At 36.9% G+C, this 15,252-nt stretch overlaps 1 protein-coding gene across 14 annotated transcripts in view; it reads left to right on the top strand.

Moving 5' to 3' along the window:
* The window catches only part of CPED1 (cadherin like and PC-esterase domain containing 1), a 252,263-nt gene that overhangs the window by 173,974 nt on the left and 63,037 nt on the right, over positions 1-15,252 (top strand). For 10 of the 14 annotated variants that reach the window (XR_012132159.1, XM_073238530.1, XM_073238537.1 and 7 more), the window contains one exon: positions 11,945-12,039. The exons of 3 other annotated variants lie outside the window; for them this stretch is intronic. Coding sequence is in view for 10 of the 11 variants with exons in the window: in XM_073238530.1 (XP_073094631.1) it covers positions 11,945-12,039 (95 nt within the window). In the remaining variant the exon portion in view is untranslated. Of the gene's footprint in view, positions 1-11,944; positions 12,040-14,627; positions 14,809-15,252 lie in introns of those variants that run through there. One more of the 14 variants, XM_073238540.1, reaches the window with a different exon arrangement.

Genomic DNA, 15,252 nt, shown 5'->3' with positions numbered 1-15,252 from the left:
TTGAGAGCAGGTAGGCATGATCTGACTTAGTTTTTTTTATTTTAATAAATTTGTTTAAATTGAAGTGTAGTTGATGTGCAATATTATATTGGTTTCATATAATACAGTGGTTCAGCAGTTACCTGTATTTTAAATCCTCACCCCCACTAGTACATTTACTATCTGGCAACATGGGAAGATGTTACAGAATCATTGACTATATTCTCCATATTATGCTACCATCCCCATGACCAACTTATATTATGATTGAGATTTTTGTGCCCCTTTGCCCCCCTCACCCTCCTCACCCACCCATTGCAACCCTTCCCTCTGGTAACTGCCAGTCACTTCTCAGCGTCTCTGAGTCTACTGCTGTTTTATTTGTTTTGTTTTGGTTTTAGATTGTACAAATAACTGAAATCATATGGTATTTGTCTTTCTCCACCTGGCTTATTTCACTTAACATACCTTCTAGGTCCATCCATGTTGTCACGAATGGCAGGATTTCTTTCTTTTTTATGGCTGAATAATATTCCATTATATATATATACCACATCTTCTTTATCTGTTCATCTTTGATGGACACTTAAGTTGCTTCCATATCTTGGCTATTGTAAATAATGCTGCAATGAACGTAAATGTGCATATATTTTTTCAAGTCAGAGATTTTATTTGCTTTGGGTAAATTCCTAGAAGTTGAGTTACTGGGTCTTATGGTATTTCTATTTTTAGTTTTTTGAGGAACCTCCACACTACTTTCCATAATGGCTGCACCAATTTTCATTCCCACCAGCAGTGTAGGAGAGTTCCCATTTCTCCACATTTAGCCAACACTCGTTATGTCTTGTCTTTTGGATAGTGGCCGTTCTAACTGATGTGAGGTGATATCTCATTGTGGTTTTGATTGGCATTTCCCTAATGACTAGTGATGTCGAGCATCTTTTCATGTGCCTGTCGGCCATCTGTAGTTCTTTTGAAAAATGTCTGTTCAGGTCCTTTCCCCATTTTTTTAATCAGGTTGTTTGGATTTCTGGTGTTGAGTTGTATGAGTTTGCTATATATTTTGGATATTAACCCCTCATTGAATAAATTCTTCCATTTACAAATATATTCTCCCATATTGTAGGTTGCCTTTTTATTCCATTGATGGTTTCCTTTGCTGTACAGAAGCTTTTTAGTTTGATGTATTCCCACTTGTACACTTTTGATTTTGTTTCCCTTGCCCAGGGAGATATGTCCAGAAAAAAATTGCTCATGCTTATGTTCAAGAGATTTTTGCCTATATTTTCCCCAAGGGTTTTATGGTTTCGTGTCTTACATTTAGACTTTAATCCATTTGAAGTTTACTTTTGTGTATGGAGTTAGACAGTAATCCAGTTTCATTGTTTTGCATGTAGCTGTTCAGTTTTCCTAACACCATTTACTGAAGAGACTGTTTTTTACAGATTGTATATTCATGGCTCCTTTATCATATATTAATTGACCAGATGTGTGTGGGTTTATTTCTGGGCTGTTCCATTGATCTATGGGTCTGTTCTTGTGCTGGTACCATACTGTTTTGATTTCTATACCTGTGTAGTGTAGCTTGAAGTCAGGGTGAGTAATATTGCCAACTTTGTTCTTTTTCAAGATTTCATTGGCTATTTGGAGTCTTTTGTGGTTCCATATGAATTTTAAGATTATTTGCTCTAGTTCACTGAAAAATGGCGTTGGTATTTTCATAAGGATTGCATTGAATCTATAAATTGCTTTGGGCAGGATGGCTATTTTGACAATATTATTTCTTCCTATCCATGAACATGGGAGAGATTCCCATTTATTTGTGTCTTCTTTAATTTCTCTCATCAGTGTTTTATAGTTTTTGGAGCACAGGTTTAACCTCCTTGGTTAGATTATTCTTTTGTATTATTTCTTTTTGATGCAACTGTAAATGGAATTGTTTTCCTGATTTCTCTTTCTGCTAGTTCATTGTTAAGTATATAGCAATGCAACAAATTTCTGTATATTGATTTTGTATCCTGCAACTTTGATGAATCCAGTTATTAGTTCTAATAGGTTTTCTTTTTGGTGGAGTCTTTATAGAGTTTTCTATATATGATATCATGTCATCTGCAAATAGTTACACTTTTACTTCTTCCTTACCAACTTGGATGCCTTTTATCTCTTTGTGTTATCTGATTGCTGTGTCTAGATCTTACAGTACTATAAAATTGCTATGTGAATAATACTATATAAATAATAGTGGTGAGTGGACATCCTTGTCTTGTTTCTGATCTTAGAGGAAAAGCTTTCAGGTTTTGGCCATTGAGTATGATGTTAGCTGTGGGTCTGTCATATATGGCCTTTATTATGTTGAGGTATACACCCTCTATATCCATTTTATAGGGAGTTTTTACAATGAATGGATGTTGAATTTTGTCACATGCTTTTTCAGATTCTGTTAAGATGATCATATGATTTCTATCCCTCTTTTGTAAATGTGATGTCATCACATTGATTGATTCATGAATATTGTACCATCCTTGCATCCCTGGAATAAATCCCACTTGGTTATAATGGATGATCCTTTTGTTGTCTTTTTAATTTGGTTTGCTAGTATTTTGTTGAGGATCTTTGCATCTATATCAGGGATATTGGTCTATGTTTTCTTTTTTTGTGGTCTCTTCGGTTTTGATATTAGAGTGATATTGGCCTCATAAAATGAGTTTGGAAGTATTCCGTCCTTTTCTACTTTTTTGGAATACATTAAATAGGATGTGTATTTGTTCTTTAAATGTTTGGTAGAATTCGGCTTGAAAGCTATTTGGTCCTGGACTTTTGTTTGTTGGGAGTTTTTTGAAATTTAATTTTATTACTGGTAATTGATCTGTTTGGGTTTTCTGTTTCTTTCTGGGTCAGTCTTGGATGGTTGTAATTTTTATAGGAATTTGTTTATTTTTTTAGGTTGTCCAATTTATTGGCATATATTTTTCATAGAATTATCAAATCATTCTTTGTATTTCTGTGGTGTCAGCTGTAACTTGCCCTTTTTTGCTTCTGACCTTGTTGACCTACTGTTTTGAAAGATGTGTGTTTTTCTGTATTCACCCATTATTTATCTGATACTGTGAATAAAGTATAAGGATGTGGGCAAGCTCGGCCCTGGTGATCAGTTAGGTATAGAGAAAGGCCCACAAAGAACACCAAAAATCTCAAACTGTCTTTGTAAGTGTATTTTTTAGATGTCTCTTAGAGATGGTTAAGCAACATATAAACATCTTTTTATTCCTTAGCAGCTGTATATGACCATTTAAAGTCCTTAAAAGCTCACAAAGTAACTTGTGGCAAATTAATGAAGTATTGGCATGTGTGCATGGTATTATTAACATGACAAAGTTCCATCCTAAATATCAAGTTATTAAAATCAATGTGGCCACATTGATTGAAAATAATTTCTAGCCCATTCCTCTTAGCTCTTTCTGATTTGTAGTAAAAGAAACTAAGGCCATGAGCAGTTAGTTCTCCTGTCCAGGACCACATATTAGAGCATTTTAAGTAAGACAAAGGCCAAGGTTTTCTCACTTCCAGTCCTGTGTTTTCCAGGCACTAAAGTGCCTCCAATACCATGTATCATTTTCACTGACTAATTTCAATTCTAACTTTAGAAAAACTAGAGAGACAAAGTTCTTCTATGCTCAGGAAAACTAGAAAATAAGTCACTAACCAGATGATAATCAAGAAATATGTTTCATTCACCCACTTTTATTTGCTAATATTAAAACAATGTATATCCTTTTCTGACCATCAAAATGCTCTCAAGTAATATAGTCTCTCAAACTCTGAAAAATGAAATCAGCTCTGAACTATTCTACAACACTAAACAAACATTAAAGTCTGAAACCTGCCTGTGATGACAGGACTTTATTAAATCTTGGTGAAGTCATGTGAATTAAGCTACAAATTAATTTACAAAAGTCACACACATAGAAATCAGATTTTCCCCATCCCTAAGTCATTGATGAATTTTAAAGCCTGTCTGGCTAGTCTTGGCTGTTAAAGCATTGGTTTCTTCAGCCCGTAAATGTCAAGGTCAGTTGGAGGTAAGAGCCGTGTGGTAATAGGGAAAGAGAATTAAAGGAATGAGGAAAATATTTCCAAATCTAAGAAAATATTTCCAAATTTTAGGTAAAAAGTAAAAGAACTCTTTGATGCATACTTTTGCCACCTTTTGGAGTATAAACTGAAATCACAAGTCTTTTGAAAACACTGAGAGCAGGAAAAACACAAGGTTTTTATAGATTAACAAATAGTTTACAGATTTAAAGGGAAATAGATGCCCTAGTGACCGAAGGATATTCTTAAGTCTATATCCTGCAGTCTAGAATGTAAAACACTGGTTTAAGTATATTAGGGAAGACTTCTTGGAGGGGGTGACATCTGAAATGATTTTGAAGGACTCGTAGAAAGGAGGCTGAGGCGGAGGGTACATTCTTGCCCAGGGGACATGAAAGGCAATGCAGTGTATCTAAGAAACTATATATAGTTCAATGCTGCTGATATGAAAAATCCCAACAGAAACTACTTCATGCTTCTGTCTATTTCTGGTTCTTCATGGAACATATGCATCGAAACTCATTTACTCTGTTGACAGAAAAGCATTATTAATTATTGTCAAAAAAAAAGGCTACTGTTAATTTTCTATACCCAAACAATGTAGAAAATAAGTGGCTTTTAATAAAGAATTCCAGACAGGCTGGGCAAACCTTCATTTTTGTCTGCCTCCAAGATTACTGTGAGTCTAATTGAGGTCAAGCTTTAAAGTCAGGTAACACATGTTCTTGCTGTTCTCAACAGAAAAAACAAACACATCTAAAAAATACACTTACAAAGACAGTTTGAGATTTTTGGTGTTCTTTGTGGGCCTTTCTCTATACCTAACTGATCACCAGGGCCGAGCTTGCCCACATCCTCAGTGTCTTTTGATCTTTATCTTCATTATATCTCACTTGCAGTTCTGTCACATTTTTCTCTCTACTTTTAGTCTCCTGGCATCCTAGGAAGTGAAGTGACTTGTCTGAGATGCAAATATGATGTTATTCTTCCCCTATAATTCTGCCCATACCCCATGCCTTCAGGATAAAATCTAATCTGCTTATATTCCCTCTGGTTCTCATTCCCATCATTGCCTCAACTTCTGGACTCCTCATTTTACTATCTTTCTATCCAGTTTGCTATTCTGTTACTTCTTTGCTTGAATTACCCTTCTCTTCTTTTCTAGGTTAAGATGTTCATTTCAAGTACATTTGTCCTAGGAACTCTTGCTGAGGTTTTAGACCAAATGTAGGAGAAATCCTTCAGGCTGCCTCAGAATTAACCTTTTCTTACCTTAACACAGAGCACATATCACATTGTGTTATGAAGGTTTCTCTCACAAGCTAAGAAATTCTTAATAGCTGCAACCCTATCTTTTATTTCTGTATCTTCTGCATCCAATAAATTATCTGGATGTGGTCAAATTTCTAAGTAAATGTGAAATAAAATGAGTTAATGTGTCCTTTTCCTATAAGTCACCTATATATCTCTATTTTTCAAATGTAAAAAGTACTAAGGAAAAATTCAAGGTAAATTTTTATAAATTTGCCTACTTCTCTATCAAAAATATGAATTGTGTTTTTAGGATGAATTTTTAAAGGCATATTTTAAAATTTTGTAGAGTGAAAAACTTAGTCACAATTGTTATTAGAGAGGCTATTTCTTTTCCAAGGAAAGCCTTTGAATTGAAATTTGGGGTTATTTCTATGGTTGTTGAAGTAAGAATGCAACAGCACAATTAGGCCCAATCTGTGTTTGTTTTTTATACTTTCTGTCAATTCTTCTAATCCTTTTGGGATGGAATGCCTGTGGCTTACTGGCTAGTGTGGCAAAACGGAACAATTCTAATTCACTCAAATTTGGGTGATTATTGGTTTATGCCTCTGTGGTTCTTTTCTTATTGAGTTTTGGGTCCAAAACTCTTGGAGATATATCAGTTTCAGACCTCAATCAAAATGTATTTTTAATTGGCAAGCTCATACGAGAAATTGAGAAAAATGGCATACAGATAAAAGGAAACACTGTTATTTGAACAATTTGATTTATACACTTTCCTTCAGTATTATTTCCCTGGCATACCAACAAAATGATACTTCAGTTAAGTCTACAATAAATATTTTAGTCAAAATGTTGTTTGATCTCTTGTCTAAATGGCAGCAACCAAAACAATCCCTAGATAATAAGTAATATTAAAAGTGGGCCTTTACATACATTGAAAATACCAGGTATAGTCGTTCTGTTTCTGGTACACTGAGTAAATCAGAGAGCCAGAAGCCAAGAATAACTTGGGGAGGTGAAAATCTGTTTAAGCTCTAAAATTATGTTTGAATTTGCAGCTGAGAACTCCCACACCTATTGGTCCTTCCCTGAAGCTCGTTGGCCCTGTCATGTGTCTTTCAACACTTTCCCCCATCCTCTCCTACAGCAGGGTATTTATAAATGTTGGTTACACGTTGGAGGATATACACAGATGTACATGTTGCTTTGTGGGTATACTCTCAGAAATCAAATCATAAGGTGCAAAGACTAACTTTATCTTATGCTTTGTACTCTTCACATAGCTTAATATTGTGCATTAAAATGCTTGATACACTGTGTTCAAATTTCTATGACTACAGTCCAACATTATGAGGGAAAGCAGACTAATATTTGTTGGAAGACCGGGGAGTAGAAGAAGCATGAATGGATAGAGAAATTTCCAGGGAAACTTAACTTTTCTCCATTTCTGTGTCTCAATACAAAAACATGCTTTAAAATAACTAAACACATATTCATTCCTACTGGCAAAGAGAGTGCACTTATATCGAAATAAAGGAATCAACAAAATGGGTAAGATATGTTTTCAGTTGAGGAGGAGCAGAGCACTTCCCTCTATTTCTGACAGTCTGTCGCCAGGCCCGTCCAATGTACTTTCTGGGAACTTCATCAAGTAAAATCTTCTAAGATACTACTGCTTTCAAAACCTAGTTCAAATTTCCTTTTAGATCTGGGAACTTCCCAAGAGCATATAGAACTCTTAAGGAAGATTAATTTTTATTCTGTTCATCTGATCTATTTCACATATCATTTAATAAGTTGACAAAAGGACTGAAATACACAGAGACATGGAATTTTGGGTTACCCAAAACAACCTCCTCTGACTCAGTCAGATTTGTGGTTTATATTTTAGCCATCACTATGGTTAATTTCTATTTGTTTTTACAATGAATATGAGCAAATGGTTGATAAAAAAAATTAAAAGAGAAAGAACCAAAAGTGAAATGTGAGAGCAGACAGACCAGCCAACACTGTATTCAAGATACCAAGCTAAATGGTGGAAAATATGAACAAGCTGGGTTACTTTAGTTGAAAAAACAAACCGTTGACAGGCCCCTAATACCTTTAAGGCTTGTTTGGTAAATGTTAAAGCTTTTCTTTCCTTTGCATGGAAGTTTCTATTGGGTCACCTCAACTAATAAAATCAAGCTCACCTTGAATCAGTTCTTCTTTAATTTTTTTCCTCCTCTCGTGGGTCATCTGAAAATGTCAGTGATGACATGATATGTTCCATGATCCTAAAGAGTAGGCTACAGGCAGATGTATGGGAGGAAACTCAGAGCAGAAGAAAAGTAGGAGAAACGGGGGAAAAAGCCATTTCCAGAGCACCTACTGGGTGTTAGGTTAGATCGGGGCTGTACAGACATTGCCTCGCAATGACCCACTGAGTGTTATTAACTCGACTTCACAGATGAGGAATTTAAGACTTTAAAAGGTCAGTAATTTCTCTAGGGTTAGTGGTAGGGTTAAGATTTTATCCCAGTTCTAATTTATGCGAAATTCTTATGATTTCATGTTACCTATAAAACTGGGATACAAAAGTAAGAAATGCCTGATATAAAAACCCAGAAATAAATAAAATGTATTTTCTTACATGTGTATAAAAGTTAGAATTAATATCTGTGGACATCATTTATCTGTGTAGGCTTGGCCTCTATTACCGTGGATAGCAAGCTGACTATATTTTTAAAGATAGTGATAACAAATGTGTATGGCACTACCCGAATAATACTGATTAAAAATAATTAATTACCACAGGCCGAGCTATAAATTTATTTTACCAGCCTTCCAGGCCTTTGAAGCAGAGCATATATTGTCTCCACTTAGTAAAACTGGGCCTGATAATCATTCCAGTTACCAGCAGAACACGGTTTGGGTGGGGTTTTTTCCCTGTGAAATCTGTCAGTTTTTAAACTCAGTATGTCTCATTGCTTATTAGAAAACATAATGTAAAGAATAGAATGAATCTGAATTTGTTTGTGTTTTGGGGACTTCCTAATGTCTCATAAAGGAAAAGGAGTTTTTAATTTTTTAATTCCATTAGAGAAGAAATAAATGACCTGTTATTTCCCTTTTATTAGTTTTTCTGTAAGTAGTATGGTTTTCTTCTATGGTCCTGATTTTACTTATTAGACTGTTAATTCATTCACATTAGGAGATAGAAACACAAACATGTAAGACCTCAGACCCTTTATAAACATGATAAAATATCTTAGCAGATATCTACAATATTAACCCGGGAAATCCCTGTGTAGAGTTAAACAATATGATTATGAAAACACGTAGGTTAAAAAAAGTACTATTTCCTTTTTTTCTTCTATAATTAATCTCCTTTTTCTTGGAGATGGTGGGGAATACCTTTCACTGTAACTGTACAGTTACAATTATATAATCCTTGTCAAAACAAAAAACTGTCCATTTGTCTAGTGATAAAAGGTATATCAGCATACCTACTGTTCATAATTCAAGTCAAGATCTAGTTTTTTAAAAACACCATTTTAGGTCAAAAAAGAAGTACCTCTAACACACTTATACTGAGGTGAGAATATGAAGTTCTTCATTGAATGTTTGGTGTGGGGCCAAATGTAGAAAAATTTGGACAAGTGATGGACCAGTCGTAACTAAATTTACTTCAATATTTCCATTCATCTCCACCCATTAACGGCTGCTAAAGGGATAGGGAAATTTGCATATGTGTCTAAGAAATATGAAGGACATCCAGACAGCTATAAATTTTGAAGAAAATACTTCTTTCCTTCATAAAACAAATAAACATAAGGTTATTTTTCTTTCAACAACCATACTCACTGCTTATCCCTGGTGTCTTGACTTCTATCAAACTTCAAGCTTGGCTGGTGTCAGTCTGAACGTGAGTTCTCATGAACACACTGTAAATTGGCTGTGGAGAAGTAGAGGTTTTCTGGAGTACAGGAAACCTCATTGTGGTGTTTGGCAGTTGTTTGGGTGCCACGAATGTAGCACATAGAGAGACTGTGCGGCTTAAGCTTCCACTTTACTAGAGGGCTGGAGGAGATGGAGTTTAGTAGGTCTGCCGGTTGAGTAGGCCAGTGTAAACTTGTGTGTTAACACTGTCTTATGATAGAATAGTCTTTTGCCAAGCATGTCATTCAGTTTTCAGACATAATTTAGCTGCTTTGGGATGTGGGGAGTAGGGAGGAATTTTGCTACTGTCGACTAGAATAATCCCGGTGAGTAAGATGGTGGGGAGAAGATTGCTGTGAGCCATCTGTTGCTACGAGCTGGGGAGAATTGAAGCTTTAATCTGCTCAGTTGGCACTAGCTGAATGCAGTCTGTTTCAGGTCCTGTATGACAGCTACCTGCAGACTGCTGCTTGGTACTCCTGAAGCCTCCATTGTACCTTCTGGCTGCTTGTAACCATAAGGCAAATACTTAATCAGTAGCTTTTGAAAAAGAGCACGGTTGATAAATCCGTAAAATTCTCTTCTCTGATTAAAGCAGCAGCTATGTGGCAAAAATCTATTAAAGCTTAGTTAGAGACCATTATAGTGGAGAAGGTAAATCATTACAGGGCAGAGTTGTAGATACTCTAGGAAAATAGATTTGGCTGGGCTAGTCCTGTCTCCCGCTGTGAGAATTAAATAGGAGTCTGGGGATAAGTTAAGTTTAGTGCAGGACATAGTTATAAGACAGCAGGGAAAATCCTGTAACTGAAAGGCTGCAGTTCTCCGAAAAATGCACATTGATTTTCGAAGGCTGGAGAATGTTCTTCAATCTCTGTGCTACTGTACCCTGACAGAGAAGAAGAGCTGTGGCCACATTTTAGAACACACTTAATTTTTCTTTTTTTTTTTTTTGGTTTTATTTTTAATGCTTTCCTGCAAGTCTAGCTCATAGAACAAAAAATGTTTAATGAGATAATGGGCATAAAAGCAATTAGGAAAGTGAAAGATCTCCATTCAGTTGTCATTCAGCCTTAACTGAACTCAGTTTTCATTTTTCAAAAGTTTTTTGCAGTTTAAGGAGAGCCAATATAAAGATAAATGTTAGCCTCTCCTGTCTTGTACACTAACATACACATTTTCAAAAAGTAATAAATCCACAAATTGCCAACAGTAGAGCTTTGTTTTTATTTTAGTTTTTCCATTTAAAATATTATAATATTTTTCCTAAAGAGTATCTAGTAAGTCCTGACATCATTAAGAGAGAATTCCTAAAGCAGTTTTTAGAAATAATTACAAATTAGTGCATTGATTCTCACTTTAAAATTTCTTGCTTTATGTTCATTTACTTACTCTTTTATTCTACAAATGTTTATTGATCTGTTACAATGCATGAGATCACATGAAGTGCTCTGGGATACAAAACTAGTAACACTGCTGATACTTTTACTATGACCACTGCTACTAGCAGATCGCTTACAAAAGGCATCCTATGTATCAAGCACTGTTCTCAGCACTTTGCAGAAATCTGTTCCTCACAACAACCCTATGAAGTAGGTGCTATTACTATCCTGATTTTTACATTTGAGGAAACTCAAGCATGAAGAGATTAAGTAAATGGCCAAAGTCACACAGCTAATATTCAGAAGAACTGGGACTTAATTCAGCCAGAATAATGGTTTACATTTGGGTGAGTGGGGGGTGTGTACGCACATGAACATGCATACAAGGGAGGGGTTGGAAGCCTGCTTCTGAAAGGGCTGCGAGGAGCCAGAGGACAGAATCCCTGCGGCCGGGAGAGCCATGGGCCTGGCAGAGGCTGGGACAATTGGTCTGAGCTGCTTGTGCAGAGTTGGAGCGTGGGTCTGCCTGGCCACAGAGGTGCAGAAGCAAGCTGCCCACACTGGCTAGACTGTGGAGTATGCACAATTGATTATGGGTGTAAAGTTAGAATGGAGGATTGGGCCAGATTCCAAAAACCAAAAGGTCAGGATAGGGAGTATGGCCTGTTTAATGCCATTGGAAAAATCACTGACAGTTTTTTGGTATTGGGGAGATATGTTCAGAAATGCACTTCAGAGTTTTAATCTAGTAACAAAATGTGGTAGGATTGAGATGGAGAAAGACTGATCCATCTTGTTTAGCATGCAATTACAATAAAGAAAGTCAGAAAATAGTGTTTGGGGATGGTAGTTATTATGCAAAAGACAAGATGCTTCCAGCAGAGTATTCTATTATTTAAGGATCAGAACCCCTCTGTACCCTACATCTTGGCATCCATAAACTAGAAAATCTCAAAAGACCCCATAGGACTGGCCTGACAAAATGAGAGGCCTTATTGTTCACATGCAAATTCCTGCATGTCATGGGCATGCATCTTTCTTGATGACTTTCTGAGTTTCTTAAACGAAAGCTCATCTTTGATAATTACATTCAGTATTGTTTCTGAACACATGCTATGCTTCTCCATGAGAGAAAAGTATATTAGATCCGTTTTCATTATAATTATCCTCGGATGGTAAGTGTGAGTGGAGTGGGCACACTTTTGTCTGACTGAAAACATCTGCAGTTTATTTTCTATGGTGTTTTTTCCTATTTTTTTAAATCTGACTCATGCGTTGGAGAGCATTGCCCGATCTTGCTTTTTCCCTTTCAGTTGCAACTTCCTCATCAGCTGCCATCAAGGCTGCCTTCCCACCATTCTCTGGAATTTACTGGGCCAGGGTTGTTCTGTATGCTCGTGAAATACAGGTATCTCAAACCCCTTCCCCTGACTAGAGATACAGGTGGTTACAAAATGCCACTCATTGGAGTAATTATCTTACAGATGTGCCATGACTTACCACAATGTGTGATTTTTATCGTAAGGTTCATTTCTGTCAGTAACTAAAAACTCAGGCCAAATCAGTTATTTTTTGCTTAATTACAAGGACCTTCAGAGTTCAGGACATATCTGTGAAGAGTCCTATGAAGCAACCATGGTCAAAACAGTGGAGATATTAAACTCTGTTTTTTCCCTACTCACTCAGGAGTAGGATTCTGGCATATGAGAAACCGTGGTCATTCATGGATAACTCCACAACCTGTAAATACCTGCAAACTATTGAAATTTACTGAGACGCTATCAGAAGGGTTGCGCTGAAAGGGAACTGCAAATGCACATTAGCAGTCTGGGGATCACAGAAGACCTAACAAGTGGGGTCTCAGGTGGCTGGTATCAGCTCAGCATTACTGGACGTTGTTCTCTGTGACTTATAGGCCAAAGTAGGGAATGAACTGCAGGACCAACCCACACAGTGGGAACAGCAGTGAGTCAGAGCACGAACACCTTGGAGAAGAGTCAGTTCACCAGCTCTCCCAACCAAACTGTAACCTTGCCAACCAAATTATTTCAGTCAACAAGTATGTTTCAAATATCTTCACTGAGCACAGCATCTTTCTGTGTGCCATAGGAAAATATAAAATGCAGGAAAAATGTAATTCATATTTCTAGGCCAGTACTGTCACTAGAAATATAATGTGAGCCACATATGTAATTTAAAATTTCTGGTAGACCCATTAAGAAAGCAAAAAAAGAGGTAGAGTTAAATTCCTAAACCTTTTAATTTTTTTTATTATAGAGGTTGAGCTCTGAATATTATCGGAGGAAAGGGAGATAGTGTAGTCTCATAAACGTGTTGGCAAAAGTAATTGAAATGCCACTTGATTTTCCTTAAAAGTCTTTTTCCATTGTATGGTGGTGTTTATTTACTGTTTGCTGATGTAAGTTAGGTTTACCAATTGTTACTTTGTTTTTTTTAATATAATTTTTTATTGAGATAAAAAAGAGGCAAAGTTAATCTCAATCAGGTTTTTAAGCAAATATACCCAAATTATTTCAATATATAATCAGTATAAAATTACTATGAGATATTTTGCATTTTCCTTCATATTGTTTGCCAAATCTGTTGTGTGTTTTACAGTTACAGTGCATCTCACTGAGATGAACTACGTGTGAAGATAGCTACCATCCTAGACAGCAAAATTCTAGGGCATTTAAAAATCCAGCTGGTATGAGAGGTCTTTTTGTATGGTGATAAGAAATAAGATCTTAGGAACAAATGGGATTTTCATAACATTTTCATATTCATCATTTAATTAATCAATTACAGCAGCATTTCCAAGAGTGTAGTCTGAAAAAAACATGTTTCCTATAAAGTGGTATGTAGAAAGTGATCTGTAATCACACAGGGTTGGAAAATTCTGGGTTAAACGAATTTTCTTCTCCTCTGCTGGTGAAAACCTTGGCTCTGTGGATGTGCATTGTGAATTTCCAAGAAGAGAAAGTGTGTACGATATTTCCTATTCTTAATTGATCATGAAATTGTTTTTCACAGAGCATCTCTTCAGTCTAGTGTTACAAAGAACGTATTGTGGAAAGTGCTGATTTAAGACCAAAATAAGTGATGTAGGAGTTTGGAAATTGGAAAGAGGCAGAATGGAGAGGTCCACTTTGTGGGGATGTGGGTGTACCTGCAGTTAATTCTTCTTCCGTGTGTCCAACAGGATCTCTATTATAAGAATTTGGCCCATTCTGCCCTTGGCTGTCTCCCACAAACATTTTTAAGTTCCTTAGAAAAGAGAGAAAGTCTTATTCACATCTTGATCTCACACTGGATCAAACATAATTATCAGTAAATATGTGTGGGATTGAATTAAATGGAAAGTTTGATAGAGACCCATGCAGAGCAGAGCACTACGAGAGAAATGAACTGTATAAGCCCAGAAAGAGAAACAAATCACACCAGTACGCAGAGGTTCCTGGGGAAATGACAGAGAGAAATGGTGTCATTCCCGACACAGCAGGGACCCAGCCCTCCCTGTTTCAGGCATTCAAAGTCAGGGTCATTCCTGGGAGAATATTCACAGTCAAGGCAAACCAGAGAACAGGAGAGGGCAAGAGAAGCGGTGGAGGGAAGGGGAGACGAAGGGAAGCAGGGAGTCATGTGACAAAAATTAACAAAACCTTCCTTCCCTTACCATGTGTGGGAGCTTCTGCTTTTAACAGATAAATATTAAGTCTTTTGAGATAATGAGATCTGAGACAAAAGGAAGGAGGTCAGGCACATGGGAAGGTCAAGAACCAGGGCTTGGGGAAGAAACTCTGGCAAGTATACTATTCTACCCAGATACCTAAGAATCACATGAATTACTAAAAAGAATAACTTAGAGATGCACGTCCAGAAAATCGCTTTCCTCACTGCTTTTTGCTGCTTTTCTCACATCTAGATGTGGGGTGGCTGGCCTGTGCCCTTACCTGATAAGCTCTGTAGGAACCTGATTTCTGGATTGGCTTATAGATGCACAGAGGAAGATGGAGAGCAGCAAGCAAAGCGGCCACAGTTTCATCTTTCTCCCAACCTCTGCTTGTCACCCGAATCTGCAGCCTGTAACTTTTCTTGTCTGAGAAATCCTGGTTTTAGAAATGGACTTCTAAAGGTGGAACATAGCCTGAACACAAGGGAAAAATTCCCACTGCCTTCTACCACCGATGATAACTGAATGTTTGATAAAGCAGAAACATGGAGCAAGACTATGATAAAGTTGGGTATAGTACAAAGAAATTAAAACTGCAGCCATCCCTGTAATAATGATAGACACTTCCCAGAGCTCCTCTATACATTTCAGGGAATATTTTTCCTATTTTGGAATTAGCCATGAAAAAGAAAAGGCATGTTTCCCTAATTTTACTCCCTCTCCAGAACATTACCTTTGACCTGGCTTCCAGTCATCAGACAAACTCTTCCAGCTTGTCCTTCCAAAATTTTGAACACCCAAAGAATGCACCAGGCTGGAGATCAAAGAGCTCCTCTGGTTCACACATGGCTGCTGGGACAGCTCTGTGCTGTGCCCCTCCTGGAATTAGCACTGATGTCTTCAGAGCAGCCAGCCGCAGGAGGAGGGCGACCCGTCATTGGAGACATG

The sequence above is a fragment of the Manis javanica genome, chromosome 6 (genome assembly GCF_040802235.1).
Source record: "Manis javanica isolate MJ-LG chromosome 6, MJ_LKY, whole genome shotgun sequence".
In the NCBI taxonomy this organism is placed as follows: Eukaryota; Metazoa; Chordata; class Mammalia; order Pholidota; family Manidae; genus Manis; species Manis javanica.
Note: the sequence above shows the minus strand (reverse complement) of the source record. Positions and strands in the feature narration are given on the sequence as shown.